The 22,734-nt window shown below is 53.6% G+C and overlaps 4 protein-coding genes across 4 annotated transcripts; 2 read left to right on the forward strand and 2 right to left on the reverse strand.

The window, feature by feature from the left end:
- Nucleotides 1-357: 357 nt before the first annotated feature.
- On the forward strand, nt 358-576 carry CABS01_01268 (uncharacterized protein; the record flags this gene model as incomplete). The annotated part of the gene is made up of 1 exon (XM_060534648.1): nt 358-576. The coding sequence occupies one exon, from the start codon at nt 358-360 to the stop codon at nt 574-576; it is 219 nt and encodes a 72-aa protein (XP_060401726.1).
- Nucleotides 577-5,233: 4,657 nt separating this feature from the next.
- CABS01_01269 (uncharacterized protein) lies at nt 5,234-5,640 on the reverse strand (the record flags this gene model as incomplete). The annotated part of the gene is made up of 2 exons (XM_060534649.1): nt 5,234-5,318; nt 5,420-5,640. 2 exons carry the CDS (start codon nt 5,638-5,640, stop codon nt 5,234-5,236), a joined length of 306 nt encoding a protein of 101 aa, XP_060401727.1.
- A 2,557-nt stretch (nt 5,641-8,197) lies between these two features.
- On the reverse strand, nt 8,198-8,662 carry CABS01_01270 (uncharacterized protein; the record flags this gene model as incomplete). Its single annotated transcript, XM_060534650.1, has 1 exon — nt 8,198-8,662. The coding sequence occupies one exon, from the start codon at nt 8,660-8,662 to the stop codon at nt 8,198-8,200; it is 465 nt and encodes a 154-aa protein (XP_060401728.1).
- Nucleotides 8,663-16,593: 7,931 nt separating this feature from the next.
- On the forward strand, nt 16,594-17,539 carry CABS01_01271 (uncharacterized protein; the record flags this gene model as incomplete). Its single annotated transcript, XM_060534651.1, has 3 exons — nt 16,594-16,786; nt 16,848-17,365; nt 17,426-17,539. 3 exons carry the CDS (start codon nt 16,594-16,596, stop codon nt 17,537-17,539), a joined length of 825 nt encoding a protein of 274 aa, XP_060401729.1.
- Nucleotides 17,540-22,734: the final 5,195 nt, after the last annotated feature.

Consider the following 22,734-nt stretch of genomic DNA (forward strand, 5'->3'; position numbering starts at 1 on the left):
GGTGAGGTGCAGAGCGGGTGCGGGTGGGTGTGAGGTGGAGCGGAGAAGCAATGGAAGGCAAGTACGTATTGGATCCGTACTTCGTCCGGAAAGTGAGAGACAGAGTAGTGCAGGGGTCGTTACGTCCAGTCCTTTTCTGTACCTTAGCTCATTGCAGTCCAGACCCCAGTCTTCCGCCTTTTCACCACCAAAGCTCGACGAGGCACACCAAAATCTGGCGGGAATTGGCGGTGGCTCGTCCTCGTCAAATTTCGGAGGGGGAAAAGATGGCCGCGACCTAATTGGCTAACATGCCGTTTGTCCGGACACAGCGAGTTGAACCCCCCCCCTCTGCAGTCGTACCTGAGGTTCCTCACCATGGCCTCATATTCCATACCTCGTCATTTCGTACACACTTGGCTCTATACTACATCACACACTCGCGGATTACGGATACAACTCATTCTCGCTATTGTATCTTGCCTTGCCTTGCCGTGCCTTGCCCTACTTACGAATTGCCTACATATGCCCGGTGGCATAGGTATGGTGGTGCCATCAATGTCCTTTCTCGGTACGCCGTTGAGGCTCACTTTATGACAAATTGGGTCATGCAGTCAGTCAATAGGTATCAGCAGCTGTCTGGATCAGTGGATGCCCGCCCATACGGCTACAACGTGCTGAGGTCCATCGCCATGTTCTCCCTGCCCTTGTGTCACCGGCCATCACTGACTGCCTAGATCTTTTGTTGCCCATGACTCCATGAGAGGCGGCCGCTCGACGACGTTGCACGCGCAGACAAGACGATACACGCGATTGGTCATATCGCACTAACATACGGATACCCGTACGCAGATGCCTTGCCCGACTGTCTTGACAGACATGGATACAGATTAGGACGCGATTGCATTCATCGATACCCATACGCACCTGAACCCCAATTGCAGTACCGGCGCAATGGCCCTGCGTGTCCCGCACTAGTGGCCGATTTTCTTTGCGATCGGGGGCCATGAACGACAAATGACAACGGCATGATGGGTCCCCTTTCGCCGCACAGCCGCCCAAAGGCACAGGAAGAAACAGCCACGAGTTCGTAGCCACGTCTTGCCGGCAGCTGTCCTGGTGCGAGACGGATGCAGAGATAGAGTGATACACTCAGACATGGAGAAGAACAAGCAGATGCCCGGCACGAGTTGATTTGAGAATTAGAGAAGCACTTCAGGCTACCTCCGCCGGAGCGGCACCCATTGCCTAGTCCCGGTGTGACTCTTCAAGATACGGGCCAGCCACGTGTAGCTTATAGGCACGAACGGACGAACCGCATCGGGGTTCCGAGTCCAGCACCATTTCTATCATATTTTTGATAGCCAAGCCAGACCACCATCTGCCCAATGGTCTCTACACTATAAGCTCTGTATGTGTTGACAATTGCTATTACCCGTCACTCCGGAACTTGAGTGCGGATCACAAGGCTTTCACAGTCACTCGCATTTGTGCCCATCGTTGTTTCACGTCCGTCCGCTGAGCCGCAGTTGTATTGCTGTTGGGGCAGGCTCGCCAACCCTGGGAAAACACCAAAAAGCCATGGCGAACGTTGCGTTTCATCTCTCTGCCGATTCACATTGTGACGACACAGGCCGGTATTAATTGGTTGAGAGGGACGATGCCTTATCAAAAGTGTTTGCCTGCACGAATCTTGACCAGGCGAGGCGAGGCTACGAATACCTAGGTACCATCCAAATGATCCAATGCTTCCAGGTGGTCTATTGTGGCGCCACCACCACCGGCGCCGGGAGCCCCCGACGTTACAACGACTGCGTCGGTGTTTGTCCCCTGGTAAATCCAAACACCGAGTCACTAGGATGGATCAAACATCTTGTCTGATCAAACGCCGTCTTATCGATATTCCCATCAAAGGGCACACGTATGGATACTACTGTTTCAATTGCTGTTTAGCCCTGGAGGCATGCTTGCCTCTCCTTTTCGTCGTTAGATGAGATGTAAATGAGCAAGAAGCCGACAAGACACGGCGTGCTCCCTTACTCTGGCTTCTCTAGACACTTAGGTTCATTAGCAAGCGGCTTGCGGGTATGCACATCTTCATGGCGAGGACACCCGCGTGTGATGCGTAGGTACACGTGTAACACCTTGGATGTCTCTGTGCGCAAAGGACATTTCGGTCGATCATCACCAATGCACCTAGGTATGTACTGGCATGAGGTGGCCGTGGTGGTGTACTTCCACGGGTTCCTAGATTACAAAGCATGTGCTGTTGCCCAATCCGGCCGAGGGCTGCTGCGGGCGTTGCCGCCGAAGATACGCCCAAGAAAGCGATGACAGGTTATATGTCGCATGAATGCCCAGGAACTCCGTAGATCTTCAGGAAGACATGCATAGCAGTGCTTAGGGAAAAGTCTAGTTATCCGTACTTGCGGAGTTTAGAAGAGGCCTTGGTCGGGAGACGGGGTGAAGCAGCGGGACTCGGGGAAGCTCGGACAGCTAGGCGTGAGGTGGCAGGGTGCCAGAACAGCGGGCGGCTCTCAGATAGGCAAATTGCAGTACGGATACCTCTACGCAGTACTCCGTACTGAATATGTTTTTTGCTATGGGGAACGATATACCCGCCTCCCTCACCTTGGCAGCAGTGTGCCACATTCACAGCCTCCTGGAGTACCTAGGTCCTGGGCCTGCGGGGAGGATGAGGGTATTCGTGTACGTACCGTAGTAAGGTAGGTACCTTACTTCGTAGGTACCGTCATGCAGGCAAGGCAAGGTACCCAGGTACCGCAGGTAACCAGCAAGCGAGAAAGGTTGAGGTTACACAAGCTCTTGAAGCAAACAGACCAATCAACTACGTCCCACGGCCATTCCTTCAGCCCTACGGCCCCTCGTTTTCTGGCGGCGTCACCGAAAGCTTGGCATCTGCAGTCTGCACCCAAGCTCCTTTGACCCCGCCTGATGGTCTCCTGGTCTCTCCGCCTCTTGCCTGGACCTGCTCCCATTTCCCATCTGCCTCACCCCAGTCCATGAACTTCTTCAAGCCCTGTGTAACCTGCTTCCTCCGCCTTTTCCCCTCCCTGCTTCCTCGTCATCCACCCTCCGCGTCGGCTGTGCGCGCGTAGGTACGAGTTACACCAGTCTGTTCCGTAGGTACTCTTCTGCTTCGTCGGCCCCGTTGTGTAACAATTTCGTTTGTTCCATGGAATCATTCCCTCGCTTCTCTTTACCTGTCGTTTCACACCCCCCGGGACAACACAGCAAACCCAAGCGAATCATCAGCTTCACGAATGCAGTCTAAGACAGCTCGCTCCCCTGCCAGTCCACACCAGGCCCGGGGTCGACCCCGATTCCCCATTGTCTCGCCCGTTTGTCCCCCTCTTATCGAGTACCTCCCTACAGGCTACTCGCACAAGATTCTACGACGGGAGTCTTATGCTGCAGCAAGTTGATGCACGAACAAAAGACCCTGTATGCTCTGCGCATCATCGTCAACGAGATCAACTGTGACCAGCACGTCTCATGCTGCTTTGGGAAATTCCAATTAGATAGCTACACCGCTAGAAAGACTGAGTCTACGACATGGACGCAGGTCATGTCTTGTACGGACAGAAACGCCTTCGATTATGCCTTACAGCTGTCTCGACGGAACGGGGGTGCTGCTCCCTCTCCTCCGTGCATGCCGGCCACATAAGCCCGGATCTTCGGGGTGACTGCGGCGCGACCGGTACATCCACCGCATCATAAGCGAAGTTGAAAGCAATCAGCTATCCCAACAGTCATCCCGATATCCCAGTGGCTTATGGAAGCTAGCCCTACGGGCATCCATCTGGCAATTAAGCATCTCACTGGCGCATCGAAATGGCGGACCAGTGAGGTAGGTACATGACTGGTGGAGTTGCCATGTTCCCGCAAGCAGGTCAAGTCCAGGTCAATGGATGACTACTTTGTCATCACTGGAACTTTTGGTGTCTACTGGGCGTGGCAGACATGCTACAGCAGGAACTTGTATTTCCAGTATGAGGTGGGCAGAGCATGGTAGGCGATTGTCAAGCCACGTCTGTCCCGGACTGTATGGAGCCGATACCTATGTGAACAGTCTAGGTAAGGTAGACTAAAGACAGGGTGCTCAGAGGCTGGAGTTGTATTGACATAGGCAGAAGTTTTGGTCCTTTGAGAGTCTGGGTCCTGCGACTGGTTCGTCGTGGCTTGCGGTTGAGAGAGGATTTCCATTGGCTCACACCACGAGTTACCGCATCGAGACGAGCTAACAAGTCTGCGAGATACGTTACGGTCCACGGATACGCAGTGATTACGCTGTACGCACGATTTGGCACCCCAGCCGGGCCGTTGTCGTCTGATTACCAATCGTGGAGTTTCTAAAATCCTCTCGCGGGCGCTGAGCCGTCCATAGCGCGACATGGGCAATTCCCCAGAGCTCCCTTGCCTTGTTACTCCTGTTGTGAATGGGATGATTACGGTTAGATTAGCAGCAGGCCGAGCAGACAGCTTCGTTTCTTGTTCTCTTGAGTCTCGGGAGTGCTGATCTATTGATTACTTAAGCACAGACCACTTCACTCGAACGATCACTACGTAAAGATACTTGCTACATCGCTTGACCCAAATAGGCAAACCCTTTCCCCGGAGGAGGGGTGGTGGTTCAATCCTCGAACGATGTATAGCGACACACCCCTTGCCCCGGGTCCCTCTGGCTGTTGCTTTCAACTGGTGGCCAGGACGGGACTCCCAACACCCTGGGTTTTGGAACCGACAAGGCGAGGGTGCGGCGTATTATCCGTCATGATTCCAAGGCAATCGCAATCTGCAGACATCGTGAGTGTGACATGGCGACTCCAAGCACGGACAGACAAGAAAAAGCACAGGTATCACTGCAATCCCTTCCCTTTTCCTCCCGCTGAGGTTGTTCAAACTTCCAGTCATGGTTGACAGGGGTTAGGGATTCCACATCATCCACCATGATGGGGTTTCCTCCCGGTGGGCTTTAATCACAATCATCCATGGGATGGCATCTCTCTACCCACAACTTTGTACGAACTATGTACGAATACCCTCAGCTTCCCTTTTACCCTTTGAGCCTCCACGAGGGGGCTCCACCCTGCACTGCAAAATATGCCCAGATCAAGAAATCAATTAGGGGCAGCCCATCCTCCAAATCCACTTTCGCGATTCACCGCCGCAACGAAACTTCATCCATGATCCAACATCGAGAGAATGGCGCTGGGTCGAGGAGATTTGCTGCTTAGCCATGACAAGCGAAGCGGAGCCTAAAGACCAAACGTCCACCGGTCGCTCCCAGGCAGCAGTATGATGGCCTTGGAAAAGGCCTGTCTAGATTTTCAACAACGTGATTTTTTCAGCAACTTTTTTCCATCAACGAATATGTACCGAGGCCAGCAAACACGCCATCTCCACATTGTTCGCCTACCTTAACCTTGTATCTGATTCCTGCATGCCAGTTCTGGAATCCGATGAATTTGTGATTGGGGCAGTGATTGTGTTGCTACTATTACTTCGTCCTATTATCTGTACTCTCTCCATTTGACTTGTGACCGACCGGGCATGACGATAATGGTGTATTGCGGTGACCAAAGCAAGCAACGCAGGCAAAAGGAGGGCGTATTTCCTTGCGACTCTGAGCCAAACCATTCTCGATTGTTACTATCATATGTCCCCATATTGCACCCTGCGGTTTGGCGATTTCGTGGTTTGTGGTTCACGGTTAGGTCGCGTTGCATGGCCCGCAGCAGAAACGAAAGAAACGCTGCGCTGCCCTTTCACCCCAACCCCGGACAGTGGAGGCCCCACGCAACAAATGCGAGCCGGCCAGTCGCAGCTATTCGTCCCCGCTTGCTGTGGGTCTCGGAACCCTGACGACCGTCACGACCCCCGGGGCGTCCCCCCTTTCCCCCTGGCTCTCCTGCGCCCCGATCGACTCCGGAGCTTTGAAGCGGACAGGAATGGACGACTCCTACGGACTACTACGACATGCCTTACGGAGTACCTCAACTGCCCATCTCATCTGCCAATCTGCCAATCTGCCACCTGCCATCTGGTGCCCTGTGCTGTGCTGTGCTTGTGCTTGTGGGTGTCGCCCGCTCCATGTGCCCGCTATGACCCGCTGTTGCCCCGAACCCAACGGCCTTCCGGAGACAACACCGTACCTGCTGCCAATCCCGGCGATCCTTTTTTGCCTCCTCATCTCTCTCCAAGACTTCCAACCAGCCCATATCGTATGCGTGTCCATGGTCGTATGGATATTCAATAGCCTCAGCAACCGCGCAACCAAGGAGAATGAGGAGAAGGAGGAGAAATCGCGCACCTTGGCCCGGTCTGGACTGCCTTGGACTTCTCAGACCTACCCTTGCTCTCCCTCGAATCTGGCAGCCTAATGCTGCCTCTCTCTTGCTCTCCATCTCCATCTCCATATTCTTAGCCAAGGTAGCTCTATTCGTACCTCCCTCTCTTGGCCAAGACCCATCAACATTATACACAGCAATGCGATGAAAAATGGTTACATCCCAGCATGCCACCCCTTCTCCGTACGCATGTGACGATGGTATACCTATACTGACCACAATGAGGCCAAGTCCCGTAAAAGAAGAAAACGGCTAGTACAATCAGCCACACCCGCGACATTTCTGCACCCTGCTGGCAAAGCAACCCCAATGTTCGGGCTTGGCAACCAACCCAGTACGGATACCAGGCTGTCCCTCACCTTGTGTGTGGACATCGTCAGAACCTAAAAAAAACACACCCTCTTCAGATTTCCCCCAGAGCTTCAGCTGGCACATTTCTTAACAGGTAGCCGTCTCGTGAAACATGGCCTGGTACCCAATCGTTCAATCGCCCACCCGTCGTAAACCCCCATGTCGATGAGAGCCTTGTAGCCTGTACGGATAGCCTGTAGAGGGGGACCAGCGCAGCGCCCCCTTTCCTTTCCTGGCCGGGGCCCGTGTAGCAGTGTAATCCTACTGGCCCACCGCTACATCCTCCAAGCCCGAGAGTTCGGTGTGGTGGGCTGGGGTTCGTTCGCTGGAGGAGGATGCAGTCGTTATGCGCCCATCTGTCTGTCCCCCCCTAGGATGGATGAAGCCAATCTAGATGGCGTAGGGCTGGATATTCAGGAGAAGGCATAACATGTAGAACACCATGGTCCCTTACGGCTCGAGCTTGGCCACCTTTACGAACCTTTATCCGCAGTGCCGGGCTCAATTGATCAATGGGAAAAGAATCGTTAGCAACTGATGTTTATTGATCATCCAAGGTTTTACATTGGAGGGAGAGACCATGTTGTCGTTGAAGTTGAGTAAACTGGAGGCAGACCACAAGGCAGCTCGCAAGTTTGGCTCCTGCTTCTGCTTCAACCATGTATCTAGGTAGTCAAAGGCGACGCAAATGGAATAGGATCTGCTGCCCAAAGAGGAGAATGTGAGGACTACCGAATCGTGGACACGTTGGATTATCGTCATGACCGACAGTGCTGCGCCATCATCTCGCGCAACTACCTAGACAATGCGCACGTCTGACGGCATGGCACGGTGCGTTGTGTTTCTCGATTTGGACAGCTCTGCTCTGTTCGGAGCGAAGGTGATGACAACGTCTGCATGGCATCTTTGGTCCGCGCTGCCATGACAGGGTGACGGACCGGCCGCCGTTGGATTGCTGACAAGTGCAGATGGATAGATAAACGGCCTCTAAAGGGAGCTAGATGGCGCCCGCCTTTTTGGTGGACAAGTGCGTCCAACGGTTTTTTTGCGGCGTTGTGATGCCCCTCCCTGCAAATCGAAGTCGGAAGCTACGTTGTATCGCATCGTACAGTTGGAGAAGTGCAGTGCTGACAAGCTCGGCAATAGCATCGAGAAGATAAACCGTGGCTGGGGTATCAATTTGATCCTCCTTCGTCTGGCGGTCCAGTGATATCCTTCTTATTGGGCCCGGGGCTGGAGAGGACGGCAGCGACGCATAACAGGCAGCATCTAAAAGTGAGCAGCTAAATAATTAGGTCTTGTTACACTCTGGGACCTTATTTCGGAGATGGATATCGCCAAGTCAACGTGTCATGCAACGGCGGGCCACTCAGAGATGGAGATTGTGATGGTGATGGTGATGGCATACTCTAGGCGTTCTCGGTGCGACAGAGGAGGGGTGGTTACTGGCGCGTAAATAAGTCGTTGGAAGTCAGGTCAGGTCAGGGCAGGTCAGGTCAGGTGTGCGCTTGATGATGTCTGAACCCGACGGGCTTAACGGCGCGTCCCTGCAATAGCATCAAGCGATGGGAAATGCAGCCCTGTTGGAGCTGTACAGCAATTACAGATACTCCGTAGAGAAAATACACGTTTTGTTGGGTGCCTATTCGTACCCTCTCCTGTGGAACCCAAGTCCGAGGTCCCCACCCACTGCGAGCTTTCGACCTTGCGGCTTGCCCAGGCTGCGACGAAGATCCAGGGACAAGGGGTGTTTTGGCGATGGAGCCGGCTGGCCGGCGTAGACAGGGGTTGGGGTGGTAGGGTAGGTATTGCGGGCGTCGATGGTTTCCATGGACGGGGTTATGGTATAGGTTACCGTACGATACAGGTCCAGCGAAGAGAGAGCAAGAGAAAGAGAGAGAGAGGGAGAGAGGGAGAGGGACGTGGGGAATTGTTCGGATCATGGGCATGAGCATGGGCATGGCATGGCCCAGCGATGTGTTTGAAGGTGTGGTGATTCTTGGGAAGGGGGCCGGTCGGGGTCGGGGACGGGGTTAGGACAGAAGGGTTAGATGGGTACGAAGTACGGATACATTCCCAGTTTACTGTGTACGATGGGATGGGTCACTTCGTCCGAAGGAGCGCAGGTGAAGGTTGTATCCGCGCATCCACGGTTGAGGTAGATGGAAGAATATGCGGAGGATTTGGGCAAAGCAGGTACTTTGTTGTGTGACTGCAAGCAAGTACGGACGAATAGGAGGGCAGGCATCGTCTTGCTAATCGACTTTGCAAAAATAGACGTCTTACAAAGCACGTGGAAGCCTTCGTCATTTGGCCCCCTCCTGGCAGACTTTGGGGTCCTTGGAGAGGCACGGGAAGGGTAGACCGCACTACCGTAAGGTAGGCGTACGGCGTAGTTCTCAGAAGTACCTCTTCCTAGTGTACATACCACCCCTAATTACCCAGTCACCAGTAGACACACACCTACGCCTACAGACTACAGAGAGCCAGAGCCTAGAGTCACCATCGCTGGTTGGGGGCCGAGAACGAGCGTCCCAAACAAGCAGATGAAGCGCACGTTGCAGTTGCAAGTCAACATGGGGGAAGGGGAAGGCCCTGTCTCGAGATTGATAATTCATAGTTACACACACCAGACCAGCGCGGCTGTCGGCCGACCTAGAGCACCTTGCGCCCTTTCCAGCGTCCAGGATTGTTTTAACACCTTGTCCATTTTGGCCTCCTGTATCGACTATTCGTGACTGGTCCCGCTCTGAAGGATTCGCGATGTCGAGGATCCAGACCGAGGGGGTAGGATTCAGGACGACCAAGGCGATGGTGATGATGATGATGATCAAAAAGAAATTCGTACGAATTACCGGAATTCGCCAACGATAGCCGGAGCAAGACGTGGCCCCAATCTCACCAGTCCCTTTCACGACACATCACTCTATCTTATTCCCGTCTGCACGGATCAATCTACGTCTCGACCGCTTTCTTGGATCCAAGTATCCTTGCAATGAACGATGTTGAAGTTCGGATGCTCAATATATCTTCAGCTCGCCAACGACACACTCACACACACACACACACCTATCTACAGGCAGGGATCCATGGAAACTCCGGACGTGGTCCATCCACGTCTCCCATGGCGATTTGATAATGCCATATCCGAATTTGTTGTTTGCAAATAGCAAGATATCAACAACTCGTGCCAAGTACGCGCATTCAGTGTTCCGTGATACGAGTCACCTCTTGTCCACACATGTCAAATAGACCAACCGCCAGAACGTAAGCCAGCGGTAGGACGTTGACACGGGTAAGGATTCAGGAAAGACGTGACGATGTGCCGTGTGTGCCTTGCGGGCGGGACACCGCCAAAACGGCGCTGGCGCACCTCGCCCTGTGGCTTGGTAGCCGGAATAGCCTCGTCCCGCCTCTAGGCTGGAGAGACTTGGGGTTGGGTGGTGGGCTGTCCCCTTGGGCCTTGGGGTGTACCGTGTGTCCCGTCCTTGAATCCTTTTTACCTCTTTAGTGATGACGTCTCGGCAGGGGAGAGAGAGCACCCTTGGTTTTACACTACACTAGACCACAGTATGGGGTTGAAGGTTCCCTGGTCTCTGGAGTCGGGTCCGGGACTGGGGCTGGGTAGGACTCTTTCTCCAGTCAACTCACATGGGAAGATCGAATGGAAGAAATCCCATGGATTCTCCACCCTGTCTGCGCCTCTTCGCGGGCGCAAGATGAGAAATACCACAGCACATCACTGCGTAGCGAAGAAAAAAGATCAACGACGGGCTCTCACTGGCTGCTCCGTTCGTTAATGACCAAGCTCGGCCACGAGACTCCCCCACTCGCCTCTAGGCAATCGAATTCTCGTGATGCTGGTTGGACCACACGCTTCAGTGTTTAATATAGCCAAGGCAAGGTTAGGGGTAGAGTGGTCCAGCTAGTGTATCCCAAGTCTGAGTCCCCCTCCCTTTGGGTTGGACACACCCGGCCAGTACTCCGTAGACCCAGCATCTGGCATTGAGCACCTGCCGCCTAGCATTAGCACCGCTACCACAGTCGGTGGTCCGTGGAACCTCAAGATTGAGAAGAGCAGAAAAAAAAAAGGATCCTGGACCCCAAAGCATCACCCATCTGCGTTGGAAATCATGAGAAAAGTTTAGTGCACTGACCCGTGTTTTGGGAACACTCACCTCCCGTCTCCACGGAGTACCTAGGTACTTACACAGGCTCATACTCCGTAGGGTCTGCAAAGCTTGGCCTGCGGAAAGAGGCTAAAAACCAGGGGCTTTGGAGCTTCGGGATTGGCCCGTCTTACGAAGCTACATCTTGGGACTAGCGTCGCTCCGCTTCATCCCGGGATCGGCCCACTTTTGTCCCGTCCTTATTGCCGGCTGGCCACGGATGCTTCAATCAACTTTTTCAGGCAATGGCCCTGTCTGCGAACACCTAGCTCCCGCTCCGGCTCAACATTACAGGCGCGAGATTGCGGGATTGACTGTGATCAATTCGGGAACCCTTTCGAGATTCGCCAAGGGTTTCCCGATATCGTGCTGTGTCCGGCCCCATCGCAAGCGGGGTCTTCGCATCCTACGCGTCCACGATGAACGAACCTGCGAAAATGTCTGCTGGTGTACGGATAAACGAACAAACTGGGAGTCCAGACGAAAGCTGTATCCGTAGATGGAGTCACTTCGAAAGAGTTTCCGTGCCATGAGTTGATCCATGCTTCTACTGTCCAAGGCTCCCCATCCCACCGGCTCTGCCTTGACCATCCGCAGCTAGACTTGGGACTTGATCTTTAGGGTTCGAGGCCAAGGTGGATGCCATCATCCTCATCTCCCCTCTTTCCGATATCGTCAGTACCAAGACGTCGTCAATTTGTTGTCCACGGAAACGGTGCTAGCCTGAAGAAATAGCCACTGCACCGTCCGACCTTCTGACAGCATCTTCCCGGGCACACTGCTTGCCCACGGACCTGGTCACGACCTCATTCGGATTACCAACCAGCCGTGCCAACCAACTAGCCCGCGCCTCTCGGGACGTATTATGTCAATGGGAGCAGCAGACAGCAGTGCTCGACCGTCAACGTCCATACGGATCTGCGCTCGCCCTTTTCGCGCCTCCACTAGGACGGTACACCTGTGAGGCGCAGGGTCGTTGCCGATGATCCTTCGAACCCAGCAAATGCCGCCAGTGTCAACTCTATTGCATGGTACGCCTTTGGTTAGCCATCTCCCGTTCGGGACTCATTCTGCGCGAGTGCGCGCGCCCGCGCAAGAGAAGCCAATCTAACCACACTTCAACTACACGAGCAATAGAGCTCGTCCGTTGTTTGGGTCGGAGACTATATCTTAACCCCCAAGAGAAGATTTCGGTCGTTGTCCGGGGAGGGGGTGGGGGGTAATTGACGTGGAGCATCTAGATCTGCCAAGCACACCTTGAATTGACAAGGGGTGCCTCTGTATCAGAATATTGAGAGCTCGCCACGGAGCCATGGCCTTCATCCACGGCAACGGCATGTTCTTTTGCTAGTGAACGATGACCAGCCACTGGCCGAGGTAGGACGAAACACTCGTCACTGGGCCCGGGAAATGCCATTGTGAGTTCTTGTCAAACATTGGTCCGTATAGGCGTAGTTTAAGGTGTCAGGGCGCGGAGACTTACCAGATGGTTTACTGTGTCTCTAGTGGCATCGATGGTTCCAATGATGAAGGCCAGGTAAGGTGTGAGGCATAGCCGCATAGGTACAGAATCCTACCCGATTCCATCTCGGGAGGGACGTTATGGCGCGGCAGAGAGAAGCCGCCACAAAACTCAAGGTGTGTGTGTGTGAGAGAGAGAGAGAGTGTTTTGGTGGTTTAAGACGACGCATCTTAGCCCTATGTGAGGAACTTTGGGAGAAGCTAGGCCTTGTGTGCGGGCTGAGCTAGGTAGCTTGGGGAGCAGTGGTTTTGAAACCTCCCCCCAAAAACCCCAAGTTGCTACAGATTAGCTACTGCGCTACGTACCTTACTTTCACCTTAAGGTGTACCTTGCCGCGTATGGATTCTGGGCGACGGCGGCCTGGAATGGGCCCAAAGGCCACAGCTCACCACCAAGTGGGCGGTGGTGACTGGTGGAGGGATCGGCCGCCCGCCCTACAGAACGCCAGGCGAAAGCTTGGATCTGAACGGCGGCCCCCAAATGGGGCAGCAGTTCCCGCGTCGGGGTAAGGGCGATTCTGCCGCAACAGCGCATACCAATTACCTTAGCTGACAAGGTACTCTCTGTAGACTGAGGTGATTCCAGGAGCCAGAGCGGCGCTGCCTTTCCGTTGCTTGACATGGCATGACTAGGTACGAATAGGCGGATGTTGGCGACGAACGGCGCGGACTGAACTGTGCATTCTACCGTTTACCATTTCCCAAACACCCCCCCCCCCCCCAAGGACCCCAAGGTGCTTCTGCGCTGGCAGATCCTTCAACGAGAGAGGCGCCGAGCAAAGGATGAGCGCGAGGGGGAGGCGGCGAGAGAAACGGGATCTCTCTGCGCGTGCGTGCGTGCAGCCCTACGGGACGGACATAAGGTACGGAGTAAGGTGTTTATTGTCGCTCTGTATCCGTGTCCGTAGCACATACGGATGGGATAAAGCCTGTCCGCGCCAATATCCGTACGAACTCCCTGCCCTGTCCTTTCTTGTGTAACACCAGAAGTTGGCAGGGGATGCGATCCTTGGTACCAGTACAGGACTGTAGGTACGGGTGTACTCCGTACGTGAGTACGTTCTTCGTGGGTGGGGCGCAGTGAGTCCTCGATGGTAGGTTGGTTTCCTCAAGGGCTGGCTACCTAGAAATCTAGGACTATTGTCGAAGCATTGAAGCAGAGCAAGGCGTCCACGAGGTTATTCCTAACTTCCTGCATATGAGATATATCGAGAGCAACTTACAAAGCAAGACAGCTGGCTCAAAGGAGCGAAACCTTGACGCTATGTCATCCAATGTGAACCGAGCGAATTGCTCATTCGATTTGTTGGCGACCCGATTGACGCGGGAAGTCCGACAGTTGTCACCTGGTCCATCGTCATCCATGAACCCGAAGTCTGGCCAGCCTGGAGCTTCAAGATGAAGGATGGATTGATTGATGCACAATGGATACCAAAATAAGATGGGTAAACCCAGACTGCCTTTGACTTGACGCGCTTGATTCGCGATGGCATTTCGAGGTAGCATTTCGCAGGTATTGATAGAAGGAGACGAATGCAAGTGGGCAAAATTAGCCCAGGCTAGTAACCGTAAAGCCAATGAGAATGCTTCTGCTGTGCCGCGTGCTGCCACCAACCAAGGTATTAGCCCTCCAAGTCGACTTGGTCCCACGGACGATGTTGAATGGCCTATCTACTATTATTATTGAGCATCTCGATATATCATGGTGGTGCTGTCGGGTTCTAACAATACCCAAATGCCTCTCCCAAGATTGGTAGACAAAATTGGCTTCCCGAAGGGGTTTTCTAATTCTGAACTTGATAGAGTACATCCGGGGGTGTTTCCGAGGATGCCATATGATGAGGAGTGGCTAGGCGCCAGCGATTGTCTAGGTCCCCTCGTCGAAATGGAGATGATGTCGTAGGGATTGATGGACACCAAACCCTTTTGCGTTCGTCGTACAAGTGATGCAGTCATTGGTATTTGAGGTGGATGATTTGGATTATCTAGCGAGCAGGAGTGGACAAGTACCAATGTTGCTTTGCCTTAGGTAAGTAAGGTAAGGTAGGTAAGGTCGGATGATTCGAGGCATTCGTAAGGGAAGGAAGGTATCCGTAAAGTAAGAGTCCCCGGGGCTTGGTGGTGCCGTCGGGTTGGCGCTGCCGCTGCCGCTGCCGCAGCCGCAGTTTAAACCCCGAGGAGCAGCGCCTTCCTTGGAGGTCCAGCCACCTACGGATACCTGCCAAAGGCGAGTGCCCCTGCCCCCGCGCTGAGTATTCCATTGTACGGAGTACGGATACACAGTAGGTAGTCTGGATGGAGTCGTGAGGAAGTTGCGGTTGATGGGCGTTGCTTTCCTCCCCCGGTCGTAGGACTCTCCACCCCCTGGGCCCTCGTAGATAGCAAGGTACCTACCTTAGGTACTCCGTAAGGTGCCTACACAGTACCTACGTAGCGTATCCGTAGGTTCTCCGTACCGGGCCACCAGCGTCAGAGCCAGTGCCACCCTTCCCTTGTCCCCAATGAGCAATGGTACGTACTCCAAAAGATACATACTATGTACTCTTTGGTGTGAGTCTGTGTCTCCCCTCGACGTGGAGACTCAAAACTTATCGCGAACCCTTGAACGACAGCCGCGGTGCACTCACAGCTTCTCTCGACCCGGTCGGGTGGAGCCATCAAAGAAAGTGCGAGATGGAGATGCAAGGTACGTACCTCCACCGCCGTCTCTGTTCAACTTACCTGACGGATACTCTTCCACTCTTCCACTCTTCCATGTCTTTGAGAATGAGAATGACTGAAAATGACACTCAAACACAACACCACTGTCGGACCCGACCCCTGCAACACAGCAACAGACTACTCCATCCATTACCGAGTATTGCCATCTTCATCTCCTCTTTTCACTCTCTCTCTCTCTGTCTCCTTCATGCTTCCCCCCCGCCCAGCCTGGACACTCTCCGAGTCCAACCTTGTCCTCCACCGGCCTAGATGCAGTGCAGCGCAGCATCCGTCCAGTGTGCATGTGTGTGTGCTGCCGCCTTTCATCGCCTACCGGACTGCAGCCTGGCCGTCAATCTGTGTGTGTTTGGTCTCTTCCAGCTCCGTCAAATCTCCTTGCTGCGGCCCAGCCCAGCTGATCCCTTACCGGTGTGCCCATCTCTCCTGTGCTGGTGTGCTGGTGCCAGCCTACAGCCTACCGCATACACTCACCTCTCTCCCAAGCCGTCCCGTCGTAAAGAGCTCCCGTTGAAACTGAGGCGCCCAGTATCTGTAAACGGAGAGGGGAACGAGGCGTTGCTCTTGGCTTGCTCCGTTTAAACCAAAAGGTCATCAGGCACCTTCTCGACCACCCACTTGTCTCTTGTGTCTGCGGACTGCTGCCGTTCTCTCTCTCTCTTTCACACACACACACACACACACTCTCTCTCTCTCGCTCTATCTCTGCCCTATGGTCCCTTCACCCCCCCCCCCCACCCCCTTTCACTTTACTATTAACACGCCCGTATCCTCAACCCTCTCTCTCTCTCTCTCTCTCTGTCTGTCTCTGTGTCTAGGTCTGTTTCTTCCTCGCTCTCTTGCCCCTCCCCCCCTCCTTATTCCTTCCCATGCGCCCCCATCTCCATCCCTAGGCATCGTGGTATCCTACCTTACCTGAGATGGGTAATTCGTAGGCTTCCTCACTTCACCCACACCACATCACACCCCCCTTCCTCACAGCCGCACGCCCTCCCCCTGCCTCCCCTCCCATCCCCTCCTCGTCTTCTGGCGTAAGGCACGGTACCTGTACGAATACCCTTCATCTGCTTGCACGTCTCTCTTGCTGCGATACCTTGTACTAGTGTAGGGTCGCCAGGCTATGTGGAACCTATCTACATAGTTACAACTCCACGCCCTGCGAGGCACCCCTGCTTGTACTTGGTGGTCCTTCGCACTCACGCCGCCAGCCCTGTCGTTGCTGCCAGCCATGTCATTGCTCCCGGCTTGCTGGGCGGTTCGGGCTGAGCTCCTGTGAAGCCTTTGGGCTACTTTTTATTTAATAGCTTGCTCTCCCCTTCCTCTGCCACATCTTGCCTCATCATCCAGACTTCCAACAATCTAGACTTGATATAAGTTGCGACTTGTCAACTATCACCAAGCTTCCTCTTCTACATCTTGAACCAACATCCCCCCCCATAATCCTCTTACACCAAGAAGCGCGACAACACCACAGCCCGCTCACAATGTCAATGTTCACCATGTCCCAACATCACCAATACGCCTACCCGGCAACAGCTCCCGCTCCCAGAGCATACTCTGGACACGGAACCAGCAGCGCCTTCAGCAGCTCCGCCAACCCTGATGAAGACTGGACCAAGATCTCCGACCTCGCTGAGCGCAGGAGGATCCAGAACCGCATTGCCCAGCGCAACTACCGTACGTCAAAGTCATAGCCACCCAACGATACCAGCACGCAAATACTAACACCGACTTACAGGCAAGAAGCTCAAGAGACGCCTTGAGGACCTCGAGAGACGCGCTGGCCAGGAAGGCACATCCCCCACCGAGAAGCCCGCGGCAACCAAGAGCACCAAAAGCAAAGCGGCGGGCAAGACACAAAAGACGCCCCCACCAACAAAGACCATGAACCAGGGCCAATTCACTCCTCCTATGAACAACGACGACGAGGTCTTCTTCGCACAACAGCACTACGAGGATGACCGCGGCAGATCCATCACTCCTCCGTTCCTCACATACTCAACCTACCCCCCGGCTGAAGAGATGATCATGGCTCCCGCTTACACCACACAACCGTACCCCATGTCTGCCGCCGAGTATCCCACATATCTCGCCGCAACGGTACCGGTCACGTTACCGCCCATGAACCACTTCCAAGACGCCATCAAGCGCGAATCGTACCACAGCGACGACGGTCTTTCTCCCTACATGAACTACGCGTACATGCCCAGCATGGACATGAACGCGCAAAACTCCTACGACCCCACGAACCCTCATGTGAGTTATATGCGACAACCGCCTTCCCGCGATACATGATGCTGATGGGTTGATGAGCAGACTCCTCCGCTCTCACACTCGTTTGACCACTCGGCCAACTGTTCCGACGCCGGCTACGAGTATCCCACAACACCACTCTCCATGCCGGGATCTCCTGGCATGATCCAGCAATAGAGAGCGCAGCGCGAAGGAGAAGGAAAAACGAATATGCAACATCCCTGTCTATCGGAGCGTAGCATTTCTGGCGACCACAATTTGGGTTTCCATCACCACTTGGTTCTTTTTCATCCACGACCCCCCTTTTTTTCCTTTTGCACATGTTCAGCGTGGCTTTGGCCAGGAGTTCGGGGGCGTACGGATCGCATGTATTGGTCGAAGCGCTCGACCTCACGGAGATATGACTGGGAATAGGCGACGGCGTTTCACTTTGGGCAGACTGATCACATCGAGGGTCGTCTTGTTACGAGGTTTGATACGGCAGTCCAAAATTTAAAAGACGAGATTGTCCCAAACATTCTTTGTACTACTATAGAGAGCAACCTCAAAAAAGTAACACGATATCAATCACATGAGTGGAGCATCCGCCTTGACTGTTGTGAGGTGTTCGTGCTTGGAAAGGTGTCCGATGACGAGATGGGCGTTGGTATGGGGGCCGAAAGGGCGGCAGCAATAGGACGGGACAGCCTGGTAACGAGAAACAGCAAGTTCTAGCCCGCCGTGGACGACTATACGTATCGTAGGATTATACGAAGCGTGCAGGGAAGGCGGAGTTAAACATCAGTCTGGCCGAGGGCGGGTGCGGAGAAAATAGCTTAAAGTTTCTTAACTCCTAGTATTCGTGTGGACTCGGGACAAAGCTCGAGACTCGAGATACAAACTACAAGTCTTGGCCAAGGTCAAGGCAGCTGACAAAGCACTTTGAGGAGCAGACTTTTTGGGGTTGAGGATGAGGGTGGTGCTGGGTTATTCGTAGCATGCGTAGAGGCTAAGACACGTCCATGGGGGAAGAGGCAGACAGGAACTTAGACACCATGCTTCAGGATTTTTACCGAACTGTGGGAGGAATTGTTTCCATGATACCTCACTTCTGAAGAAGACGGTGATTGTCGATAAATGGAAAGACCGGGATTCCAGCAATCCTGAGCAAAGCAGTACACTAGAGATGAACGATGTTGCGGTACCACCCACGAATGAGCCTCTGCCGCAAGCGAGTACTCGACAGGGATCAGAGACCAAGACAACTGGAGAGAGCGGAATGGGGGGAACGAGGGGCGGAAAGCATATACGCGAGAATACCTATCGTCCCTCCATTTTCTTCAACATAACGCGCAACATAACGCACGACAAGGCTCCCCAAAAGTACCTGAAACAAGATCACGAAGACATCAGGGAGATTCACGAGCAAACAACGTAGAAACCAGTGCAGCCTGGTAGAATAGATACCCACGTGATTTCGCGGAATAAGAGGGAATCTGTGCCTTGGACAAATTCCCGACGGGCTGATGTTCGCCCGTAGCCCGGTCGGATCTTGTGAATTTTCGTCATATGCCTTTACGTGTCTTGGGGCCGGACGCCGTGGCGGTGGAACGGCTTTGGTAGTCGTGGCCTTCAGCCAAAAGTCCCAAAATATAGCACTTTTTGAGGATTGTCTGTAGATAACTCATATAGGGTACATTGGGTCGGGATAGGAAGAAGGGGAGGGTGGAAGGGCGCTTTCAGAAGCATGCCTTACACGGCAAAGTCCGAACAGCCTGCCGCCGCCTTTTACTTGCCCCCTTCTATGAGGAGCATGAGAGGAGAGTTCTTACACATGACAAATGGAGCGGGAATATGGCGTGTCAAGAGCATGAAATGGGTGTCTGGACGGATATTACGAAGACGATACGGATCATTCGTACACGGCGGCAGGGCAGAGCCGGGCGTCGAGAAGGTCTCAATACATCATGTCAAAAGGGAACTTTGGCTGCTGTTGCAGGGCATTCGCAAGGTGTGGCATGGCATGGGATCAACGCCTTCATGGGTCGATGATGGTTGGGCGGACGGTCCGGGGATGGCATTCGGATGGCCCAAGGGAAGTACGGGATTTGAACCGCTTCGCTTGTCACTCTTCCCTATTGCTGCGAGCTGCGTTTATTTCTCGATTAGGGAAGCATGGCCATTGTCGTACAAAGAGAGAGAGGCCGACCCGCCCCAGGGTTATCACTCGGGCTCTGGGCCAAGGTGACACAATGAGGATTCGAGTCGGCTGTCAGGTTGCGTACTGCTCTTGTCACCCCCCCCCCCCCCCTCCTCCCGCAAGCGCAGAAAAAGGACCAAGCATTAGGAGAAGAGGGGAGGGGAGAGAAGCAAGACTGACTGATAGCGCGTGCAAGAGTTGCCGGCGACCGCATGATGTGTCACCAACGACTTTCATCCTTACCGGTTTGCCAAGGGGGGACGGCCGCGAGTTCGGTTTGGTGACACAGCATTCGAACGTAGACGCAGAAGGGGAACTGACTTGCACGTATTGGAGGCGCTTTGCCGCGAAACCCTGGAACGTCGGTCGAAGAGGAGGAGTAGGGGGTGTGGGGTGTAATTGGGGGAGCCCAAACGGTCGGTCGGTTCAGTCAGTCTGGGGTAAGAATTGTTGATGAGGCCATGCTCCCCTTGGCACTGATTGACTACAAGAGATTGGGGAACTTATGGGAGGCGTTTCTAAACTTTACCACGGCCAGTCTCCAAAAGCTTAGCAACTTTTGGGCTAGTTTCTACTACCAGTCTTGTATCCGAACGCCTACGGATGTTGTTCAACTGGGGGAAGTCGCCGGAAAGTCGCCGAGGGCGGCAGAACGCCATCTTTTTGGAGGGAGGAGGAAGACAGCCGAGTGGGAGGGGAGTGCGGGATAAGGAGACAGAGAGGCTCGAGGGTGGCCGTGAAAGAGACGGGAGAGAGAGATCCCGGGGGGCGTGTGCCGTGTGCGAGCTTGTCTTCCGGAGTTAAGCCCCGACTGCTTTCTGCCAACCCGTGCCATCACTGCCGTGTCAAGTCGTGCAATAGTAGAGCCTCCTCTTCTTAGTAAGGATTCCATCCGAAGTGCGAGCATCTCAGGATAGGGAAGTTAATCTGTGGGCCGAGATGGGGCGGGGACAATTCACTTTCACCGGACAACAATCCATGGTACTCGCGTTAGTCTGGAAGTCGCGAGATATTCTTCTGAGTTGTACAACCCATCAGCATGATAGGAGTTGTTCTGTAATAATGCCATGTACCTAAGGTACGCAGTGCCGGCAAATGTGCATAATAATGCCGCTAGAGGTCTCACTTTCGCGTGTCCTTTAAATAGAGTCGCGGCCTTTGGAGGAACAAAACACTTTCCCACCACCTCATCTTATGTCTCTGCCCTCTCTCTCTCTCTCTCCCTCTCTTCGAACCAAAAACAGGTAGCGCTATTACTAGTAACTGTGAACCGTGACGCTGCGCACGGCCTAGGCTGGTACGACAGGTTGCATATGTCGGCGAGATTTTGAAAGGTGCCGAAGTTACGGACTCTTGCAATTCGTCGCTATGATGATGGCTGCCGAACAACCATAACTCAGACTGAACGTTTTCCGGCACTTACCTTTAGGCTCCAATGGTCCCAAAGGATCATCCGACAAATGGAAGAACGGTGGGATGTGCAGGCTTTCCCTCTGTACTCCGTAGGTGGAAACGGAATCGGGACCGGGGCCGGAATAAGATCGGACGGAGTTAGGGGCCGTTCAACAACAGAAGGCATTACCCCAAAGTTTCTTCCATCGATACAATGCTCAACCATATTCAACCACGTCTGCGCAGCCAAGTCCCAAGTCTTGGATCAAGGTTCCTTGAAAAGAGTAGACAAATACTTGGAGTGTGTTTGTTGTATACTTGATGAACTTTTGACTAGTGGATAAATCATGCGACTGAATAGGCACGTTCTAGACCTCCAGCCTACTCCAATATTCAACCCGATTTTGTCCCTTTACTTCATCTCAAAACTCATCGGGGAGATCTGGAACCGTCGTCATCCCGTCTCAGTCGGCTTCAGCCATGAACCATATTAGGCCGTCAAAAGGCCTTGCCCGCCTCCCCGTCTTACTAAGTCACGAGTCTTCAGAACCGCCATCTTCCTGGTTACACACTCGGGGCCGATCCGGCAGAAGACGGGGGCACAAGACCGGCCCCCGTCAGCTCGAACGCCCGTCCCCATAATCCCGTCACTGCGCTAAAACAACATCCGTCCACGGTCATTTCATGCCTTCTCCAAGGGCGCAATCAAGACAAGCTCTTGGGATCTGCTTACAACAATAGGGGTGGTCGGGGAGCTGCAGAATACAGAGAAGAAAATGGTTAGTGATTAGTGATGAACATACACCACACCACTCAGGTGCAGCTCTCCCCACAAGCATCAATGTCAATATCCATCAGCAACAAGGAACATCCCTTACGTTGCCTTACCTGGTCGTGTCTACCAAGTCGAATGTGAGCCAGATCATCCCAAACAGACATCGTAACGCCCCGCACCGAGGCGATGAATCGTGAAAATTAAGACGATGAGAAAGTGGTGTCGCTCATCCGAATCCGTCGAGGCGAGCATTAAGTTAAGCCTCAGCTATTTTCGAGTTTAGCCCACGCTAGGCTCTCAAAGACATATGAGCTTGAGCCCGGCGTGCCGTCTTGAGGCCAAAGCTGCCTTTGGAACATTGACACAACACACGCAGACAAACTAAGGGCCTTGTGGCTCAACCTAAGATTGATCTCATTCGTCATTGCATTTTACACTTGAGTTTCGCGCTCGCCTTCGCGACCTCGCCCAGCTCGCCCCTCGGTGTCGCTCGCGCTGAGCCGCACCATTTCAACTTCAGCAAACCACCGTCTATGTAGTGAAGTTTCAGTTGCATTCTAAAGTTAACTTTCTCGCGTGACATAGCGTGTAAAACCGTTCTTAGCCGTGAAGCAAAACCCGTTCAACCATCTCCAACGGGTGAGCAATCCTGTCAATTGGCTGGCTCGAAGATTGACACCATTTGCCCTAGCGTTTCTCGGCCTTCCTTCTCGGCTCCTTGGCGGAACAGGCCGTGATGATCTCCACAGTCTGAGTCTTGATTCAAACGTTCTGACAAACCGCCTTTTTCCAAATGCATAGGCTTAGCTTCGTAGTGCTTCGGGGTAATTTGAGACAATGACACAGCGATCGAGATGCCACTCCCACCTCCAAGGACGACTATGTACGTCCTTTTGCCAATTATGGAGCCGAACCCATATGGATTCAATCGATCCTAGGCAGCAATTAGAAGTAAATAGGGAGGCACTGGTGCTTTGTTTGAACTAAGGTATGCGCTGTGATGTGAAGGAGGGAGGATGAACATCA

Source organism: Colletotrichum abscissum (assembly GCF_030869225.1).
Source record: "Colletotrichum abscissum strain IMI 504890 chromosome Unknown Scaffold_2.1, whole genome shotgun sequence".
In the NCBI taxonomy this organism is placed as follows: Eukaryota; Fungi; Ascomycota; class Sordariomycetes; order Glomerellales; family Glomerellaceae; genus Colletotrichum; species Colletotrichum abscissum.